The sequence below is a fragment of the Cnephaeus nilssonii genome (assembly GCF_951640355.1).
Source record: "Cnephaeus nilssonii genome assembly, chromosome: X".
In the NCBI taxonomy this organism is placed as follows: domain Eukaryota; kingdom Metazoa; phylum Chordata; class Mammalia; order Chiroptera; family Vespertilionidae; genus Cnephaeus; species Cnephaeus nilssonii.
In genome coordinates, this window is record NC_137071.1 from 122,199,211 (window position 1) to 122,220,864 (window position 21,654).

At 48.7% G+C, this 21,654-nt stretch overlaps 2 protein-coding genes across 3 annotated transcripts in view; one reads left to right on the top strand and one right to left on the bottom strand.

Annotated features, from left to right (window-relative positions):
• Window positions 1–595: 595 nt before the first annotated feature.
• Window positions 596–13,510, top strand: DKC1 (dyskerin pseudouridine synthase 1). 2 transcript variants are annotated; one of them, XM_079765993.1, is made up of 15 exons: window positions 596–725; window positions 1,497–1,564; window positions 1,987–2,073; window positions 3,892–3,983; window positions 4,196–4,380; window positions 5,239–5,303; window positions 5,689–5,815; window positions 6,052–6,182; window positions 6,721–6,864; window positions 8,537–8,657; window positions 9,585–9,703; window positions 10,576–10,679; window positions 11,105–11,153; window positions 11,940–12,092; window positions 12,776–13,510. In XM_079765993.1, exons 1-15 carry the CDS (start codon window positions 710–712, stop codon window positions 12,839–12,841), a joined length of 1,527 nt encoding a protein of 508 aa, XP_079622119.1. In that variant the 5' UTR covers window positions 596–709; the 3' UTR covers window positions 12,842–13,510. The 2 variants fall into 2 exon arrangements, with proteins under 2 accessions (XP_079622119.1, XP_079622118.1); XM_079765992.1 differs by having other exon boundaries at window positions 661–725; window positions 1,500–1,564.
• Window positions 13,511–16,084: 2,574 nt separating this feature from the next.
• Window positions 16,085–21,654, bottom strand: part of MPP1 (MAGUK p55 scaffold protein 1) — a 39,398-nt gene continuing 33,828 nt past the window's right edge. Inside the window, exons 9-12 of the mRNA XM_079765750.1 lie at window positions 19,767–19,847; window positions 18,936–19,138; window positions 18,613–18,687; window positions 16,085–16,749 (exon numbers count right to left, since the gene is read on the bottom strand). Coding sequence (XP_079621876.1) covers window positions 16,573–16,749; window positions 18,613–18,687; window positions 18,936–19,138; window positions 19,767–19,847 — 536 coding nt within the window. The 3' untranslated portion in view covers window positions 16,085–16,572. The remainder of the gene's footprint in view (window positions 16,750–18,612; window positions 18,688–18,935; window positions 19,139–19,766; window positions 19,848–21,654) is intronic.

Here is a 21,654-nt window from a genome sequence, read left to right on the forward strand (position 1 = left end):
CTTCATACTATTGTGTCTTGCTTACATGTTGAAATAATATTTTGGATGGCTGGGTTAAATAAAATGCATCATTAAAATAATTTTCAACTTTATCGTTTTACTTTTTTTTTTTCTCCATGTGGCTGCTAGAAAATTTAAAAGTCCACGAGTGGCTCGCACTCCATTCCTATTGGCCAGCGACTCTGCAGCTGCATGAGAAACTGCAAGTAGCAAAGGGCTTTCAACCTCTCTTTACCTTAACGTCTTCCTTTTTCTATCGGGACTGATCCGATAGCAACCTTAAAGGGTCGGCGGGCGAGAGGCAGCAACAAGCTACAGCGAATGGAGTACTCAGCGGGGTGCCCAGGTGCCCAAGTCCGGGTTAAACCCAGCGAAGGTAGATCAACAGCGGCCGAGGCCACGCCCACAGGCTACGCGCTGCCTGCGGGGGCTGCGCTCTTCCCAGCCCAGCTGCCAAGGGCGGGGGCCGCGACCCAAAGCGCACGCGCAGGCGCAGGCGCGCCACCGCTGGGGAGAAGACAGCCAATGAGATTGCGCAGGTGGCCCGCGCGCGGCACGGGCCCCTTCCTCCTGGCCCCGCCCCGCGGCGCGGCACGCACGGGGAGGCGCACAGGTGGGCGGGTTCTAGCGGCGGGGCCTCTGGGCGGTGGGAGTCTAGACTCGCTCTTTTGGCGGTGGCTCACGCGGCTCGCACGCTCTGCCGGGGAACATGGCGGATATGGAAGGTAAGGGTCGTTCTGTCACGATTGCTTTGGCTGTTTTCCCGCCTGGGGCCAGCTTTGCTGCCTCGGAGATCCTGGGTCGGGGGCCGGCGTCGCAGCAGGAGCTCTCCGTTAGCTCCAGTTGCCCCGCGGGTCCGGTCGCTGCCGAGCCTCCTGCCAGCCTTGCCTCTTGGCCTTGGCTCCACGGCTTAGGGCAAGAACGCGGGAGGCCCTCGCGATGAGCCGGCGCTACGAGGCCCGGGCCTCCCGCTGACAGCACAACCTTCTTAGGGCCTGGGTCGCCAAGGAAAGGCGACGGCCCTGCTGGCGTGCACCCTGCAGCGGCAGGAGACCGGCACCGGTGCAGCCGGCAGCCCAGACGCCGCCGGCAGCGCTCCGGGGCAAGGGAGGGAAGGATGGTCGCAATGGGTGCGGAAGAAAAGGGGTGGAGGGGCTCGGGCGTAGCTTTGACACGCAAGAAAGTTCTGGAGGTCGCAAACACGCGGGGATAGTCGAGGAGTCACTTATGGAACTTTCCGGCACGCGCGGGCCGAGCGCTTCTGCAGCACGGAGCCCCGCCACGTGGTGAACTTAATGGGAGCTGACACGTGCGACCGCTTCTCGTCTGTTACCGAGCCACGCAACCCGCGCGTTTGGCCTTACACACTTTGTTTTCCCAAGTAATTGTACACCAAACATCCATCGCCTACCTGCCCTGGTTCGTTCCCTATTTTAAACGTCATTGCCTTTATTTTCGGAAAGAACTCCCAAATCTCGTGTGTGTTTGTTTTTTAGCAGTTCCTTTGCCCAAGAAGCATAAAAAGAAAAAAGAGTCCAAGTCATTACCAGAAGAAGATGTTGCAGTGAGTAGGAATATGTCTTTAACTTTGTTTTGACTAAAAGCAAAACTTAGGTAACAAATTAAACTCTTTGCAGAGGTTTTGAAGGAATGGGTTAGAATTGGGTGGTCGTTGTACAAGACCCCAGCCAACCTAACTCTCTCCCATCACATACAGCTCACTAAGTGGTGTTGGCCACACCAACTGCTTTCCCTGAAATTTTCTTTCTTATTCCACCTGCAGACCCACCATCCCTCTTTCTCTTTAAATACCTAGACCCTTCTGAGGTCCTGGCTTATTTCTTCTCTTTCCCTTGTGGTTTCCAGTGAAGAGGCATAGACTATGTAGCTGGTTTCCTGTTGAAGGGGCGTAGGCTTTGGTGGTAATAATGGAATTGTGCAGAATCCGGTGGGAAGTCTAATAGAGTGTGTTTCTGTCCTTGGAAGGAAATCCAACACGTTGGAGAATTTCTCATCAAACCTGAATCCAAAGTGGCTCAGTTGGACACGTCTCAGTGGCCCCTGTTGCTAAAGGTATGTGGCTAAGGTTGTGCATGAGGTCAGTGCCTGGCTTTGACATTATTTCTAAAGGTTAAACAGTTCATTAAGAGTTCTTTTTTTAAACATTTTTATTGATTTCAGAGAAAAAAGGAGAGGGAGAGAGAGATAGAGACATCAGTGATGAGAGAATCATTGATGGGCTGCCTCCTGCACGCTCCTTACTGGGGATTGAACCTGCAACCTAGGCGTGTGCCCTTGGCTGGAATCGAACCTGGGACCCTTTGGTCTGCAGGCCGATGCTCTATCCACTGAGCCAAGCCGGCTAGGGCCCTTAAGAGTTCTTAATGCTAGCATCCTTCACTTAGGAAGTGCCAGGTGATAGTCTAAGCAGTGTTCCCCAAGGTCTGAGATGAAGGACCAGGTTTCCTTTTGTTTGTTTTCATTTCCAGTGCACCCAGCACAGTCCTAGAATACAGTTAGAATGTCAAAACAACATCAAATTGCTATCAAAGTTTATAAGCAATTAGTTCTTGTTTTCTGTACTTCACTTGACCGACTGGTCCAGTTTGTGGGCCACACATGGAGTAGGACTACTTTAGTGCTTGAGGAGCATGGGCAGTGTGTGACCTTGGGCCAGTGATTTCACCTCTCTGAGGCTGTTTGCTCATAATATCTTTTAGGAAGACAAGCCAACGGCAATCCATAAAACATGTTTAGCCATAGTGCCTGGCATGTAACATGTCCTCTAGAAATGATTGATTATTATATTGGGTTTTAAATAAGGTAGTTTAGCCGAAACCGGTTTGGCTCAGTGGATAGAGCGTCGGTCTGCGGACTGAAGGGTCTCGGGTTCGATTCCGGCCAAGGGCATGTACATTGGTTGTGGGCGCATCCCTGATGGGTGTGCAGGAGGCGGCTGGTCGATGTTTTTCTCTCATCGATGTTTCTAGCTCTCTCCCTTCCTCTCTGTAAAAAATCAATAAAATATATTTTTAAAAAAATAAGGTAGTTTACTAATGAGTTGAATTAACAAGTTTCATAAAGGACTGAATAGGCACCAGCTCTGAGATTGTGAGGAAAGGTTAAGGTAGAAAAGGTTCCTGAGAACACCCCTTGACAAAGTGTTTTAATAAAACATTGTTAGAAAGGAATGAGCTTTGTTTATATAATTCAACACAGTTGAGTTTCTGCGCAGCCAGATGTGCCTGCCGTTTAGATAGCATCTGCTTTTCTATTGCAGGCCCTGGGAATATGCTAGTGAACCTGGTAGGCAATGTCTCTACTGAACTGAAAATCTAGGGGTGGGCAATAGTTAACAAGAATTGCTCTTTGTGGTAAACACCATAACAAGACTAAACTGGGGGCGGGTGATATGAAAGGTGGGCTTCAAGTGAGGTGGGTGCTTTCAGGCCAGTGATTGCGCCTCAGAAAGGAGAGTAACAAAGAACAGACACGAGACGAGCAGAGAGAGGAGCATTTGGAGGAAGAACAGGCTAGCCGCGTTTGAGAAACATTGCTGCCAGTCCTCCCCGACTTGGCTATGTTTTGTCCCTGAGAAAGAAAAGCTAGTCCATACTTGACTCCTAAACCTGCATAGTGAAGCCCAGTCTGATCTGTAGCACCCCAAAGAGTCTCTTTCTAGAGGAGTGATCACATTTGTCTTACTGCCCATGAGTCATTTTTCTGGTCTAGAAGGAGGCTTACCAGTCTGTCACAGCAGATAGCGAAAATACAGCAGCAAAATCAAGTTTGTGAACTTGAAGGGTAACCATATCACAATTGATGGTGGGTGCTCATTTCTTGTTTGACATGTATCAATAGTTTGTTTTGTGTTGTATGGTTGCTTTCTAGAATTTTGATAAGCTAAATATAAGGACGACACACTATACGCCTCTTCCTTGTGGTTCAAATCCTCTGAAGAGGGAGATTGGCGATTATATCAGGTAAGTGTGTTTGGAGCGAGCACTGTTCTAACTTCTGTTCTTTTCAGAATGACACCTTTTAGCATCAGTTATCTAAGGAGGTAGTGGCATCTTAGAATGGCATGGCCCTAAATCTCATCGCCGGTACCCATGGTGGATTCTCTTTTACTCTTCAGATTCAGTTTTGCTTAGGGGACCAGAACCAATGCCCAGTAATTTCTTTTCCATTCTAGGACAGGGTTCATTAATCTTGACAAGCCCTCTAACCCCTCTTCCCACGAGGTGGTAGCCTGGATCCGACGAATACTTCGGGTGGAGAAGACAGGACACAGTGGTACTCTGGATCCCAAAGTGACCGGCTGTTTAATCGTGTGCATAGAACGAGCCACTCGCTTGGTAAAATCGCAGCAGAGTGCAGGTATGTATGGGAGAGGTAGCTAATTTGCCACTGGAAGGTTTTCCGTGTTTCTTTTCCCTTCCACGTTTTGGCTTTTGAAATCGATTTCTTCATTAGTTTAAAAAAAAATTCCTAGTTTTCTGTGCACCTTCTGTGCTACTTGTCTGCCTTATCTCAGTGCTAGGTTACTAGGCATGTGTACATTGAGCCAGCCATGTCTGTTCCTAGCACTGAGGCAGTCCAGCTCAGCTTATCACTTTGGGCTCATCTGACACGATAATGCTGCTTCTGTCTAAAGTGCCCTTCCCACCCTAGCCAGTTTGGCTCAGTGGATAGAGCATCAGCTAAGCGTCCTGGGTTTGATGCTGGTCAAGGGCACATATCTCAGTGAAGGGCACACAGCTCAGTTGCAGGCTCCTCCCGGGCCCGGGGCCCTGATCAGGGCGTGTGCAGAAGGCAAACCATCATGCCTTTCTCTCACAATGATATTTCTCTGTCTTTTCCACTCTCTCTAAAAATCAATGGAAAAATATCCTAGGGTGAGGATTAAAAAGAAATAAAGTGCTCTTCCTGCATTTTCATGTGGGAAGATTCTCTGCCTTGACCTTGCAGTTTTTCCCAGGCAGGCTCCACACTGGCTTCTTCAACTGTCCTTGTCGGCACATTGAACGTCGAACTCAAAGGGAGTGAGAGATAGTGTTTGCATCCCTTTCCCACACCTGCACCAGGAAATGGGTCTTAATGCAAATTTTACAGAAACAAGAAGGTCCAATTGCCTGCTTTTCCCGCTGCACAAAATAGGAGCGATGAGATAGGAGTATATAAAAAAATACAGAAAAGTCAGTGGCCACACCTGACTACTCTTTTGTCATTTTTCAGGCAAAGAGTATGTGGGAATTGTCCGGCTGCACAATGCTATTGAAGGGGGGACTCAGCTTGCTAGGGTAAGTGGAATTCTAGGGAGGGCATCTTTTGGTGACTTGCATCTCTGAAGCCCCTAGGCATGTGGAGACAGGTCAGCTTTCCTGGCTGGCCTCTCTCGTGCCCTTTGGAGCGGGCTGCCGTCGCAGCCTGGACTGGTGATCACAGGTGGCAGGGGCACTTCCGGCAATGTCCCTTCTGAGGAGAGAGTTCTGCCTCAGCACGGAGCCATCCCTGTGTAGTTGAAGAAAGAAGCAAACATTTGAAAGGGCGTTTTAGACCTTAAATGACTGACAGGAATCTTGTGTGTTTCAATTGTGTCCTCCAACTCCCCCAAATAATGCCCTTTGATGTTATTGGAGAGTCCATGCAATGAGAGTCGTCGTTTCGGTTTGTGCTTATTCTCAGGCTCTAGAAACTCTGACGGGCGCCTTATTCCAGCGTCCCCCACTTATTGCTGCAGTCAAGAGGCAACTCCGAGTGCGGACCATCTACGAGAGCAAAATGGTTGAGTATGATCCTGAAAGAAGATTAGGTGGGTCACTAGGCCTGTGAGGAGCTCAATAGGCCGTGCATGCATGGGTAGAAATGGATTCTTGAGAATTATACTCTGTTGTTCAAAGTAGATGTCCTTTAGTACATGGCGCAGTCATGGCCTGTGTCTGTCATCTTCAGTCTCTCTGGCTCAGATAGAGAATAACTCGGGGTTTCTCAACTGGTGGCGGGTTTACTTTGGACAATGTGGGCTACTTTTGTGTGTGTGTATCTTAGGAATCTTTTGGGTGAGCTGTGAGGCCGGCACCTACATTCGGACGCTGTGTGTACACCTTGGTTTGTTACTGGGAGTTGGCGGTCAGATGCAGGAACTTCGGCGGATTCGTTCTGGAGTCATGAGCGAGAAGGTACACACCATCGCGGGCCTAGCAGTTTTAGAGCTGGTACTTGATACAGGGTGGGGCATAAGTAGGTCTACAGTTGTGAGTACACGAAACAGTTTATTACTTAGTAATTACTGTATTATTTTCCACACAACTATAAACCAACTTTTGCCCCCCACCCTGTATATTCTAGCTCCTGGTGGAACGCCACCTGCTTCACAACCTGGAAAAGGCAATTTCCAAAGTGTTGAGTTCAGTTCAGGGCAACTTCCCTGTTCTGTTAATTAAACTTTGGGACATTGAAACACAGGCCAGGGGAGATGACCGGATAGAAAACATTGTTCTATTCACTTACTCCCAGCCTACAAAAATGCTTGCTCAGATGGAAACACATCAGCAGGTTAAAGGTATCCAAGAGAGATGAGGTTCTGAAGGGACCGAAGACTAATGAGCTTGGGTTAGCAGAAGACTCAGTTCATTCCGACTTTGGAAGCGTGGAGTCTGTTGTGCTATTTGAGATCCAGTGACAATGAATAATTTTCATACATGGCTGCTTTTCCAGGACCACATGGTGACAATGCACGACGTGCTCGATGCCCAGTGGCTGTACGATAACCACAAGGATGAGAGTTACCTGCGGCGAGTTGTTTACCCTCTGGAAAAGCTGTTGACATCTCATAAACGGCTGGTTATGAAAGACAGCGCAGTAAGTTCTGGGTTTCAAGTCCATGTTTGGACAAAGCGTGACTTCACAGCTGAGATGTGGTCCATGTTCAGAAAACTTTCTCTTTAAAGAGGTGAAACATGACGTCAACTTAAATTCCTTGGGGTTTCTGCTTTTTGTTTTGTAAGTTGTACACTGGGTTCTTTTTCCTTTTTTTTTTTAATTTTAAATATATTTTATTGGTTTTTTACAGAGAGGAAGAGAGAGGGATAGAGTTAGAAACATCGATGAGAGAGAAACATTGATCAGCTGCCTCTTGCACACACCCCCACTGGGGATGTGCCCGCAACCAAAGTACATGCCCTTGACCGGAATCGAACCTGGGACCCTTCAGTCCGCAGGCCGACGCTCTATCCACTGAGCCAAACCGGTTTCAGCTCCTTTTTGTTTTTTAATGAAGCATTTATGATTAACTTTTTTATTAAATCAGAACCAAATATACTGAATTAACGTAGAAGTTTAATGCTAGGTCTAATTCTATTTTTAAGTGAGGCAAATTAATTAAACATTTACCTACGAGTTTTCCCAAAGTAACTTGGTTCAAGAAATAGACTTATCTGTGGTACATGGAATTTGCTTTCCCATAACCTGGTAGTTCTACATGTGTGTAATAAATGGATCTTATTTAAATTGCTGCAAGAAAAGGTTGTTTTGATGGGGATAAAAAGTTGAGACTGTAGAGCTTCAAATATAAGTTACTTCTCTTCCAAGTAGTCCAGAATTTTAAAAATAGCCTTTTTATTTCTAATGGTCAGAGAAGAGCCTTTTATAAATTAAGGTTGTCTTTGTGCCCAGCTGCATAACCAAGTTTTTGTCCAACATTATGTAGCAACAAATATTCTCTGACTTTGAAGAATATAAATTTCTGTATTAAATAATTTGAGGTTTATCATTCATATTCAAATCCTGTTATATAGAATTTTTTAAAAAAGATCATCACTCGAGGATATTTTTTCTATTGATTTTTTTTTTCTTTGAGAGTGATGGGGAGGAAGAATGGGGAGAAAGAAATGTTGATGTGAGAGGGACACATCAGTTGGTTGCCTCCTGCATGCGCCCTGACTGGGGCCAGAGATCAAGTTTGCAACCGAGGTCTGTACCCTTGACCGGGAATCGAACCCATGGGCATCAACAGAAGAGATCTAGCTAGGACAAGGCAGGTGGAGCAGGATGCATTAAGTGCCATTGAACTCAGGGAGAGGTGGCCTTAACATGTACCTGTTGGCCTATAAGTTATGCCAAATCCTGTAGGTAGTTGGTTCAATAGGTCTTGGTAATCTTGCTAGCGAGTTACTCTGGGAACCTATTCTCTGACCACTATCCAAATCTCCCAGTAGATCTAATAGGTCTCCTAGTTCTGTTAAGGTTTACTCTCATTAAGGAACAGAAGAGCAATTAAGGGAAACTAAGGCTAGACATTGATTTAAAATGAAAACATCCTTAAGTTCCACAGACATAGAGGAGTTGCTACTTAAAGTCCTAGTGTGTGGTGAGTGGTGGTTACTCAGAGTCCCCTCACATGCTCATTGCAGCCATTGGCTATCCTTGGCCCCATTTCACATGTGGGGAGATGGCCACAGGCCCCCTCCCCTTTGTCTCTGGTGTGGGGTAAAGGCAGTGGCTGGGGCTCTCAGGGTTGATGTCATCCTTGTAGGTGAACGCAATCTGCTATGGGGCGAAGATCATGCTTCCGGGTGTGCTGCGATATGAGGACGGCATTGAAGTCAATCAGGAGATCGTGGTCATCACCACCAAAGGGGAAGCTATCTGCATAGGTAAGGGGAAGCTCCTTTGGTTGATCTCTCCCCTTTATCCCTCCCCTCCCTCTGAGGCCCGACAGTCTGATCCATGCCTCCTTGTTTCTGGGTCTGTTCTTGTTCATCAGTCTATGTTGTTCATCATTTCCCCTAGATGAGTGAGATCATGTGCTACTAGAAATACACTTATAAGAACCGAAAATGAGACAAACAATAATGGTTATGCTGAAAGGCAAATGAATCAGTCTGTAGTGAGTTTCTTTCTGGGCCAACAGTTCTTTTGAGACCCAATTTCAATGTCAAACAGTTCCTTATGTATACATGTCAGCAATGACATTTCAGTTCTGGATGGTGGACAAATGGTGGTAATGCAGGTCCGACCCTCTCTGGTTTGGTCCTGGGCAACCTGCAGTGACGCACAGCTGCTGACTGCTAGTATGGCAAGGCGACGTCAGCGTCTTCCGTCTCTGGACTGCTTCTCTTCTGTCTTCATGGCTGGAGTAGTCCTGTCGATTCCTCTCTGTTGCAGGAATCCACATGGTCTCGGAGTCCACTTCTTGTCTATATGTTCATATGTACATCTTCAGCGAAGGAACCTCAATTAAGGCAGTAGAGCTTTTAAAAAGTTATATAAAACAGTGGGATTTGGGCTTAGCAATTATTGTGTCTTGCCCCTTTAAATCATTCTCTGTGTGTGTGTGTGTGTGTGTGTGTATTGATTTCAGAGAGGATGGGAGAGGGTGAAAGAGATAGAAACATCAATGATGAGAGAAAATCATTGATCAGCTGTGTCCTGCACACCCCCTACTGGGGATCAAGCCCACAACCTGGGTATGTGCCCTGACCAGAATCGAACTGAGACCTCCTGGTTCATAGGTCGATGCTCAACCGCTGAGCCACACTGGCTGGGCGTAAATCATTCTTTTATTTCTTTGACACCTGCAGCTATTGCATTAATGACCACAGCAGTGATCTCTACCTGCGACCATGGGATAGTAGCCAAGATCAAGAGAGTGATCATGGAAAGAGACACTTACCCTCGGAAGTGGGGTTTAGGTCCAAAGGTAAGTGGGACCAGTCATGTGCCCTGCCGCGTTTTTAGGTTGAGCACTTGGGCAGCTCTTGTTGTGACCCCCCTGCCACAGCCTTACCCTGTGCTGGGCTCTGGGGGAGTCGATGGTGAGTAGGAACTGGCCCGCCTCAGACCTTAGAGATTTCAGTCTGATGGGAGAAAGCAGCTGGGCATCACTCAGCTAGAATGGTGAATTTTAGCCACGGTGAGGGTTTCTCAAGAAGTGCAGAGGTGCCTGGCACCTCAAGAATCTGCAGTGAGGGGATCTGGGTAAGGGAGCTTCACTTGAGCCCTGCCAGTGGGAGGGATTAGATGGTGATGAGCTAGGGAAAAGTCCAGGGCAGCTGGAATAGTATGTGCAAAGGCCCTGCGCCACACAATGACACTGCAGAGGCTCTCACTAAGGCAGTAAGCTTCATGACCTTTACCAAGTCCCGTGTTGGTGCCTATCAAAGAGAATGGGTGGGTTTTTTTTGTTATTGTTTATTTGTTTGGCTTTTCTTAATCCTCTCCTGAGGCTGTTTAGAGATTTGGAGGGAGTGGAGAGGAGGAGAGAGAAACATCAATTGATTGCCTCCCACACGTACCCTGGCACCCTGACCTCGGCTAGGGTCTCAAACCTGCAACCCAGGTACGTGCCCTTGACTGGGAATTTATGTGAGACCTCTTGGTGCATGGGCTGACGCTCTAACCATTGGGAACACTGGCCAGGGCAAGGATGGGTGAATTCCGAGTGCTGTATATAAGAGCTTGGGGCCCAGGTGAGAATACACAAGGGAGAAACTTGATTTGGGCCGTGTGCATGCAGTCAGCCTGCTATATGTGTTGACGCCGTCCTGACGTTGAAATCCTAACGTCCACCAGGCCAGTCAGAAGAAGCTGATGATCAAGCAGGGCCTTCTGGACAAGCACGGCAAGGCCATAGCCAGCACACCCGCCACCTGGACACAGGAGTATGTTGATTACAGGTGAGAGCAGGACGCTGTGGAGACCCAGGGCATGCAGACTGCATGCTTGCCTGCATGCACGTGCCTGCGTGCAGGAGTGCGTCACCTGCACTTGATGGCAGTGGCAGTGGGGACGGGGATATGGAACTCGGAGGGGTGGATGCAGCATGCTGGCCACCTGGACAAAGCACATCAACTACACGAGGCCAAGCTGTGGGGAGGGGGCAGGTGTGTTGGGGGAAGGGTGGTAAATGTGGGACCCAAGGAGCCCATGCGGCCATTCGGGAGTCAGTCTGCAACAGTAAGTGGTGAGTTGCTTTGTCCAGCGTCAGTGTTTTGATGGTGGCTTTAGACTTGCCAGTTACCTCTGACTGGCTGCAGGTGAAGCAGTCCCTCCCCAGAACGCCGTTCAGCGAATCTAACCCGATGGCTCCCTCTCCTTTCAGTGATGCCGTGAAGACAGAGCCGGTTGCTACACCGATAAAGGCTCCAAAGGTACGTGGCCTGTGGCGGTGAGTTTGGAATGCGCTTCGGGAAGTGGTTCTGTGCGGCTTACCCCGGTGACTGCAGTCCAGCCATATATCCTGGCTCAGTCTGGCACGGCCTTCCGCCCCATGGGTGCGTGATGCACAGAGAGATGACGTGTTGTGCCCCAGGGTACTCATGGGGGCTCTGTAGGTGCCAGATCACTTTCCTGTTGTGTCTGCTGGGAGACATGGGGGCTCGGGAATCAGACTGGCCTCATCTTCCACCTCAGCTTAGGCAGCACTGAAACTGGGGGGTGCGTGTTATTCTGGCCCCCACCCTGGGTCAAGTGATGGCACACGTGTTGAAATTGGAGGCTGTAACACTTGGAGCTGTATGGGACTCAGCAGGAGCAATGCCACCCGCGAGCTATCCCCAGACAGCACCAGTTCAGTGTTTCAAAGTGGCAGCTTGGCGTCCCGGGGTGGGGGACCACTGGCATTACAGCACAGAATGACGTGTGGCCGAGTGACTTGAAGCAAGCTGTCTAGAGGAGCTTTTCCTGCCTTGCCTGTCACCTTTGAGGACTCAAGGGGCACCCGTAGGGGACATAGAGTGCAACTTGTAATCCTAGTGAGGTTGGCCTCCAGGAAAACGGGCTTCCTGCTCTTTGTGGATGAGCCAGCCTCTGAATCCTTGGTACACTTAAGGACCCTCCTGTGTACCCAGTAGGGCTCTTTTCTTACCTTTTCACTTCCTGAACCTTTCCCATCCATTTTTGCCCGAGATCTAACATTTGATCCATTGTCTCCTCAGCGGAGTCGAGAGAGTGAAAGTGACGAGACTTCGCCAGAGCCAGAGTCTCCAGAGCCAGTCAAGGAGAAGGAGAAGGAAAAGGAGAAGAAAAAGAAGAAGAAGGACAAGAAGGCCAAAGCCGCTGCGGAGGATGCGGGCGAGCCGGCAGATGGGGTGTGTATAGAATAGACATGCTCAGGATCCTTAGCTCGCTTAGTCCTCAGGTGCGGGGTTGTCTGAATTGCCCAGTTGGTGCCAGTTTGGTCACTTGGGGAGCTGTGCCGAATTACTGGAGTGCCTTTTCCCCCCACTATCCCCACAGGATGTACAGAGACAGGCCCTGGCATTTTTACTTTTAATATATTTTTATTGATTTCAGAGAGGGAGGGAGAGAGAGATAGAAACATCAATGATGAGTGAGAATCATCAATCAGCTGCCTCCGGCACGTCCCCCACTGGGGATCGAGCCCGCCACCGGGGCATGTGCCCTGACCTGACCGAGAATTGAACCTCGACCTCCTGGTTCACAGGTCAGCGTTCAACCCTGAGCCACTTTGGTCGGGCAGGCCCTGGCATTGGATAGTAACTGCTCATAGTTAGAATTCTGTGGGTGGCAGGTGGTAGGGTGTGTGGAGCTTGAGACTCTGAATGCTCCTATTTGTAAAAGTGGGCCCCCGGGGCACCACTGACAAGCTCAGGGCTTTGTTATGTTCAAAGATGATTGAACCCGGGGTACCTCACAGATCCTGCAAAGGCTTACTTGCCTGCGTGGAGCGTCCCCGATTTCCTTTTGGGAGAGTGGCAGTGGTTCTGTTATGTTAACAGGTTCTGTGAGCTTTCTCTTCTCTCTCTCCCAGGACAGTGATACCACCAAAAAGAAGAAGAAGAAGAAGAAAATGAAAATGGAAGTCACTTCTGACTAGTGGAGAGCACCTTAGGCACTGTGCCCAGCTGGGAGGAGACATTAAAGCCTTATTGAGAAAACATAGTTCCTTTTGTTCTTACAGGGTGAGAGCTGAGGCACACTTTAGCTAGCCGAGACCTGAGTGATGTTACCTGGTGTGGCCATCCCATCTTGTCCTGTTTTAAGGATACGGGTGCAGGAGGCAGATTGGATACCACCCACTTCTCTCCTTGGGGGAGTGGGGAAGCCTGGCCTTCAGACCCTGCACTGCCTGGTAACCAGCACAGCCGTTTCCTGACAGCTGTTCTGACTCCCTCCCCCATGCCCTTCTGTTAAAAAGAAGTTGACAACAATCGCACAGTGAAACGGTGTAGAGCAAGTAAAAGACTAGGACAGCCATGTTGTTTGCTGGGGTAAATCTCCAGCGTGTTGTGAGGACAGTGGGCTAGGCTGGTGTCCGCGCCACCTTTGTTATTCCACGTGTCTCCCAGGTAACGGCTGGCAAGGACTCCTGGTCTCCCACCTTTCCGGCTATTCCTGTCCCTCTGGCCTAGCAGTGGGTGCACTTACTCCAGCTTGCGTACAGTCTCATGTACCTCAGTCCATCTGACTACTTGTGTTCGTGACAAAAACCCAACCTGTATTCTCTTGTTTCTACCCTCTTTTTTTTTCAAAGGATGCAATCAGTCCTTGCTGGGAGAAGGTGGTTGTAATTTTTACTTATTAAAGTTTGCTTACTATGTTTTTTTAAAGTATTCCTGTTGGCTTTTCTACTTGATGAGGGTCTCAAACTAGCAGAACAAAAAATATTAAGCACTTCGATTAAAAATCAGGGGGCCTTTATGTCAGACTTGAAATTTGATGCTAATTATGCAATGTGTCTGGCAGAAGGTGTGTGTGTCCCTGTTTTTTTTTTTTTTTTTTGGGGGGGGGGGAGGCGGGGCCTGGGAAAAGCCTGAGGAAGCATGAAAGAGCCACATTTTTAAAACATTTTTATTGATTTCAGAGCGGGAGGGAGAGAGAAACATAAAAGATGAGTCATTGATCGGCTGCCTCCTGCACACCCCACACAGGATCGAGCCTGCAACCTGGGCCTGTGACCTGACCGGAAATCGAACTGTGACCTCCTCCTGGCTTACAGGTTGACCATCAACCACAGAGCCACGTGGGCCGGGCAAAGAGCCAGATCTTGACAGGCCTTCAAGTATCTAAATACTTAGTGCTCCAACTCAGCGGGATGGTGGCCAGCGAGTGGCAAGAACCTGGGGAGGGAGTGGTGGGTGAATGTTTAGGAATCAAGGGCTTGGTGAGGTCTAGGATTGTTTCCAATCTGGTGCCAAAAACCCATGAAACAATATGGGGAGAAGACTCCAGATGCAGCAAGGACCCCAGTGCCCAGGACCCCCTACTAAGCCCAGAGACTGGGTCCCCCCGCCAAGTGACCAGAATGTAAGCCTCCAAGTATTAGGAAGCTAAATGCCTGCCAGGGATGGGTAAAGTCTTATGTGGACACTAGGCTTGGGACGGGGTGGGGGGTTTTCCATGGTCGTGTTTGTAATCCTAATAGTTGCTCATTTCAGCTCTTGAGAGTTTAATCTGGGCAGCTAGTCATGTGAGTGCTCTAAAACCATGTCTTGTGGCCTAACCGGTTTGGCTCAGTGGACAGTGTCGGCCTGCGGACTAAAGGGTCCCAGGTTTGATCAGGCACATGGCCAGGTTGCAAGCTTGATCCCCAGTAGGGGGCATGCAGGAGGCAGGCAATCAATGATTCTCATCATTGATGTTTCTCCCTTTCCCTTTCTGAAATCAATACAAATATATTTTTAAAAAATAAAGCCATGTCTTTGAATAAAGAGAAAGAGAAAAGGAGTGACTTGGGAAAAATGGTAAGATTTAGTAGACATATAACCAAGACCAGTGCAAGCAGAAGCAAAAATGTTTGCTTTATCTCCCCATGGAGCAAAACTGGACAATCTTACACCAATGCTCTCAAAGTGCTTTTTATATGTTGCATATGTACATGTACACATACCTGCCTCAGTGCACCAGTTTGTGCCCTGCCCAGCACATGCACACCCTACCCCCCAAATAAGAGGTAGGATAATTCTGACCCTTAAGATTGTTCAGGTGGCTTAGTGGTTGAGTGTTGACCTATGAACCAGGAAGCTCGATTCCTGGTCAGGGCACATGCCTGGGTTAAGGGCTCTATCCCCAGTGTGGGGTGTGCAGGAGGCAGCTGATCAATGATTCTCATCATTTGATGTTTCTTTAAAAAAAAAATATATATATATATATATATTTTTTTAAATTTTTTTATTGATTTTTTACAGAGAGGAAGAGAGGGATAGAGAGTTAGAAACATCGATAGAGAGAAACATCGATCAGCTGCCTCTTGCACACCCCCTACTGGGGATGTGCCTGCAACCAAGGTACATGCCCTTGACCGGAATCGAACCTGGGACCCTTGAGTCCAAAGGCTGACGCTCTATCCACTGAGCCAAACCGGTTTTGGCTAAAAAAAATATATATTACTGATTTTTACAGAGAGGAAGGAAGGGAGAGGGATAGTTAGAAACATCCATGAGAAACTGCCTCCTGCATGCCCCCTATTGGGGATTAAGCCCACAACCAAGGTACATCCCCTTGATCAGAATGGAATCCAGGACCCTTCAGTCCACGGGCTGATGCTCTATTCACTAAGCCAAACTGGTTAGGGCTCATCATTGGTGTTTCTATCTCCCTCTCCAAAATCAATAAAAATATATTTTTTAAAAAGATTGCTCAACACTTGAGGGAGGCATCTGGTGGCAATGCCATCCTCCAGGACAGTGGTTCTCAACCTTCCTAATGCCACACGACCCTTGAATACAGTTCCTCATATTGTGGTGACCCCCAACCATAAAATTATTTTCGTTGCTACTTCATAACTAATTTTGCTGTTAATGAATCGTAATGTAAATATCTGTGATTTCCGATGGTCTTAGGCTCTACAGCAGTGGCTCTCAACCTGTGTGTTGAGAACCGCTAGCAGGGTCGCCTAAGACCATCGGAAAACACAGATATTTACATTACGATTCATAACAGTAGCAAAATGACAGATATGAAGTAGCAACGAAAATAATTTTATGGTTGGGGGTCACCACCACATGAGGAACTGTATTCAAGGGTCGCGGCATTAGGAAGGTTGAGAACCACTGCCCCAGGAGCTTAAAGCAGGTGGCATTTCTCTCCAGTCAGAGGCTTGTGGTACACGTAAAAACCCAGAGAGTTACAAGGTCATTGGCATTTTAACAGGAATCTCTTTATTGCTTTTGAGGGTTTTCCTAGAGCAGACATCCTATCGCACAGCTGTTGCATTTTGGCGTTTTAGAAAGGCAGTAAAAAAAAGGCTTTCTTCATAGTAAAGACGTGATTAAAGGTGAAGGAGCGCAGGCTTTAGAGGGACAGGGTCCAGTCTTTTCCTCGCTGTGAGCACCGTCTTTGATGAGCTGAGCGTTTGCATGTGGGTCGTGCTTCTGCCCCAATTTCCAGAGATTCTTTTGAAATCAATGGGGCCCCATGCAGCAGGAAAACCAGAGCCGAGCCCTTGAGGAGCTTGAATAAGACTGCCACCCGCTGGCCTAATTAGGATAGTTGCATAGAGCTGGAAGCGGACACGAAACTAGCTGGAGCGACCCTGTTTGTCTTAAAGCAAGGGGAGTGGAGTTCCAAATACTGAGTAGAGTATACGGTAGCCCCATTTCTGCAAGCTTAGTAAACCCAGGAGACGGGCACCCACTGTGGAGATCTGCACGCTTGCTCGAAGGCTTCTTGCAGTTTCTTAAGGATTTCATCCACGCCGTTATTGACCAGTGAGAGGTCAAAGTAGTGAGCGTACTGGCTGCGGATGGCCTCCGAGTCCTTCTGCAGCTGCTGCAGGGCTTCCGTCTGCAAAGGAGAGAGAAGCAGCCCATGTGTTTTATTTCAGAGAAGAAGGGAGAAGGGGAGAGAGAGAAACATCAACGCTGAGAATCACTGACTGCCTCCTGCACACCCGGGCATGTGCCCTGACCGGGACTCGAACCAGTGACCTCCTGGTTCATTGGTCGACGCTCAACCGCTAAGCCACGCTGGTGGGGCTTAGTGACAGCTTTTAAACGGGTGTTGACTGTTGTGACCATTGCCTGGCTTCCAGTCACCTGCTTAGAGACAAACCCTGAAGACTTTGAGAATGTTGGAAGGGAACTGAGAGGCAATCAATTATGAACAATTCTCAGAGGATCTCAAACTAACCCTCAAGCTAATCAGAGCTCTCTGGAAGACCAATAGCTATCTCCCATCTCTTGCCCTTGAACATGGACAGCCATTTCAGCAACCGCCAGAGCTGCAATCCCAGGACAAGTGTAACTGCAACTTAGAACCCTGGGCCTCTTCCTCGGCCCCAAAACCAAGTGGCCATGAAGACTGATAATTTAACTTTGTAAAAGTAAAAATGGTTCTGTAGCGATAAACAAGAGACATGCCAAATTGGGGAAAAAAAATTTGCAACTAATATCACGAAGGGCTAATTACCCTAATACAGAGTTCCTAGAATCACAAAGAGAAAGGCTAATAACCCAACAGAACAATAAGCTAAGGACATGACCAGGTGTTAACAGAAAAGATAATACAACCTGGCTGGCATGGCTCAGTGGTTGAGCATCAACCTATGAACCAGTAGGTCACGGTTCCATTTCCCCATTAGGGCACATGCCCCGGTTGTGGGCTTGATCCCCAGTAGAAGGCGTGCAGGAGGTGGCAGATGGATGATTCTCATCATTAATGTTTCTATCTTTCCCTCTCCCTCTCTCTGAAATCAATAAAAACATATTTTTAAAAAGACAATACAAATGGCCCTAGCTGGTTTGGCTCCGTGGATAGAGTGTCAGCCTGCAGACTGAAAGGTCCCGGGTTCGATTCCAATCAAGGGCACATGCCCGGGCTTCGGGCTCGATCCCCAGTAGGGGGGCATGCGGGAGACAGCCAATCAATGACTCTCTCTCATCACTGATATTTCAATCTCCCTCCCTCTCCCTTCCTCTCTGAAATGAAAACATACATATACACTGAGTGGCCAGATAATTATGATCTCTGAACACATAATAATCTGGCCACTCAGTGTATATCCTATATAATAAAAGGCTAATACGCAAATTGTCCCCTCGACCAGGAGTTCAGTCAGCAGGCAGGCCGGCCAACCGCCCATGTCCCCTCCCCCTGGCCAGGCTGGCCGGATCCCACCCATGCATGAATTCATGCACCGGGCCTCTATGTTTCTAACTCTCTATCCCTCTCCCTTCCTCTCTGTAAAAAATCAATAAAATATATATAATAGACAAATATGCAAATTGACCGCACCTTTGCTATGCCCAAGCCATGCCCACCAACCAAGCCATGCCCATCAACCAATCAGGACAAGTATGCAAATTACCCCAACAAAGATGGCAGCTAATTTGCATATCAAGACAGCATAGAAAGAAGCCAAGAGATGCTGAAGGGAGCAAAGCTGTGAAGAAGCAAGCAAGCTGGGGGGAGGAGAAGGGCGGAGCGGAGGCGGGGCCGGGGGTGAAGGAAGGAGAGCGGGGCGAGCTGGCGGAGAAGGCGGGCCGGGGGACAAGGGAGGAGCGGAGGCAGGGCGGGGTAGAGTGCAGCAGGAAACCCTATTGCAGGATTTTTCCTGCAACAGGAACGCTAGTAAAATATATATTTTAAAAAAAATAAAAAAAGAGAGAGTTAACCCCTCCCCACCCTATACTACCCCCTCCTTCCCACCTGAGTGCCCTGGTCAGTGGGTGCGATAAACACAATGAAAGGTGACAGTTCTGCCGTCCGGACAATCTTGAGAGTCTGGAAAAGAGGAAGGGGAAGGAAGAAAAGATTTAAAAACGTAGTTAGCTGTCCCGATGCATTCCTTCTAGTAAGCATCTCTGGGCATCACCACGCCCAGTCCTATTTCTATCACTTCCTGTCCTACTGTTCTTCCAGACGACCCCGCTGAGAGGCCATGAAGCAAATCTGAGCTCCCCAAACATGCCCACCAGCGTTGCTCTTCAGCGTCCCCATCCCCACGCGCCCGCCTTTCGGCGCCGACCCACCTGCGGCTCGATGTCCAGGATGGCGATCTTGTTCTGCTCGTGGATCCGGTGCACTGTGTCAAACTTGGTGCCGAACATGTTGCCCTGGTAGCTACCGAACTCCAAGAACTCGTTGGCAGAGATGCTCCTGGTCATCTCCTCCGTGGAGATGAAGTGGTACTCCTTCCCGTCCTCCTCATTCTTCTTGGGCAGCCGTGTTGTATCTGCGCACAAGAAGCCCCAGCCCCTGACAAACTCGGGGTCCTTGCCATGGACCACGGTGTCTGTACCGAAACCCTCGCTGCCTGTGGCGCAGAGAGCTTAGTAGGGGGTTTTCTCCCATGGGATCCTTAAGGGTTGACCATAGGAGATGATGCAGATCAGGAAATCCCCCATCCACCCAGAACACGTTGAACTTTCAGGAGGCAAAACCCAACATAAAAGATCCCTATCAGCCCGGCCAGTGTGGCTCAGTGGTTGAGCATCAACCTAGGAACCAGGAGGTCACGGTTCGATTCCCGGTCGGGGCACATGCCCGGGTTGCAGGCTCGATCCCCAGTGTGGGGCGTGCAGGAGGCAGCCGATCCATGATTCGCTCTCATCATTAATGTTTCTATCTCTCTCCCTCTCCCTTCCTCTCTCTGAAAGCAACGAAAACATTTTTTTTTTCTAAAAAGAAAACAGTTACATTGTTAGTTGGAGCAATTACGGGTACAAATCTGTATCTTGTCTAAATGGTGTTTTGTTTTCATAATGAAACATTTCAAATAAAATCACCAAAAAAAGGACCATCACGGTATCTCGGATGGAGAGTGCTCTCACTTGCCCTCCGAGGCCCCCAGAGCTACTTACACGGGGCTGGGTACTCAAACTTCTCCGGGTCCTGGCTGAGCAGGGCGTTCTTAATATGGCTGCGACCTACCCCACTGGCTCCTGCGGAAGAGGAGAGAGAATCCACGTTGCTGATTTTCATGAAGCCTTCCATTTCTTTCCCCAGAGAGAAAGGAAGGGATGGTAGTAGGAATAGGACATGGTTTTCCTCTCCCAGGGCCTGCTGCAATTGCCAACAGGTGAAAGGAAGTTGGCACAGCCCCTGAGCTGGGGTCAGATGCAAGCGTTCCTTTAGCACAGGGGTGGGAACATCCAGCTCTCGGGCCATATAAGGCCCCTTGAAATCATTTGGTCTGGCCCTGCCAAAGCTTTAGGGGTGTGTTAATTACATGTTTGACCAAATATAGCAGGCTAATTTTTAAGTAGATAATTTTGTATGGCCTGCAAATCCTATATAATAAAACCCTAATATGCAAGTTGACCGAACGGCGGAATGACTGGTCGCTATGATGCGCACTGACCACCAGGGGGCAGACGCTCGATGCAGGAGCTGCCCCCTGGTGGTCAGTGCGCTCCCACAGGGGGAGTGCCGCTCAGCCAGACAGGGTCCCAAGGGGTCCCAGACTGCGAGAGAGTGCAGGCTGGGCTGAGGGACTCCCCCCCCCACAAGTGCACGAATATCATGCACCGGGCCTCTAGTGATGTTATAAATATCCAAATGGCCCTTTGCAGAAAAAAGGTTCCCCATCTCTGCTTTAGGTGCAGGGGGATTTGGGGCTCCAGGCCCTTGGGTCCCAGTTGGGGAAGGAGGCTCTTTCTAAGGGCTGAGGGTCAGGACTCAGAGCATAACTGTTACTTCCACAGAGGAGCCAGCTAACATATGGGGGTTTCTATTTTCTAAGGATAGCTTTACTGAGCTGTCCCAAATGAATAGTGTTGAATTTAAGCGGGTGTCTTCACTGGAAATTTCACCAAAACCTAATACAGATCTTCTAACCAACTAATATTTAATTCTGAAGACAGGGAGGTGAGCCACCCACCAGAGCCAAGGCCCACATACCTGGGTTTGGAGCAAGGACTCATTTCATCTCAAGACCAGAGCTCATGTGGATGACTAAAGAGCTTATGTTACTAACAAAGCACTCTAACACATACAGTATTCTTTTAAAAAAGCACAGGACTGCCCTCGCTGGTTTGGCTCAGTGATTAGAGTGTCAGCCCTTGGACCAAAGGGCGGTAGGTTCGATTCCCAGTCAAGGGCACGTGCCTGGGTTGCAGGTTCAATTATTGGCCCCAGTTGGAGTGTGGGAGGCAGCCAATTGATGGCTGTGTCTCTCTCACATCAATGTTGCTCTCTCTCTCTCCCCCACCTTCCAACTTGTCCCCCGCTTCCACTCTCTCTAAAAAATCAATGGAGCCCTAGCCAGTTTGGCTCAGAGGATAGAGCATCGGCCTGTGGACTGAAGGGTCCCAGGTTCGATTCCCGATCAGGGCACATCCCTTGGTTGCAGGCTCAATCCCCAGTAGGGGGCGTGCAGGAGGCAGCCGATCAATGATTCTCTCTCATCACTGATGTTTCTCTCTCTCCCTCTTCCTTCCTCTCTGAAATCAATAAAAATATATATTTTTAAAGAATCAATGGAAAAAATATCCTCGGGTGAGAATTAACAAACAAACAAACAAAAAGCTCAGGACTGGAACAACCCTACAGTCAATCAGATGAACAAAGAGCAAAACCCAGGTTAGGTCTGGCCAGCCCCAAACCCTATCTAATAGAATTAGTTGCAGCCCAGCCAGTGTGGCTCAGTGGTTGAGCATCAACCCATGAACCAGGAGGTCACTGGTTCGATTCCCGCTCAGGGCACATGCCTGGGTTGAGGGCTTGATCCCCACTGTGAGGGGTGCAAGA

What these genes read in the sequence shown, in the direction of transcription:
- DKC1 (XM_079765993.1), top strand. An exon ending in TGGTTATGAAAGACAGCGCA is followed by an intron (nt 6,865 to 8,536) that starts GTAAGTTCTGGG and finishes TCATCCTTGTAG; the next exon opens with GTGAACGCAATCTGCTATGG. An exon ending in CAGGAGTATGTTGATTACAG is followed by an intron (nt 10,680 to 11,104) that starts GTGAGAGCAGGA and finishes CTCTCCTTTCAG; the next exon opens with TGATGCCGTGAAGACAGAGC.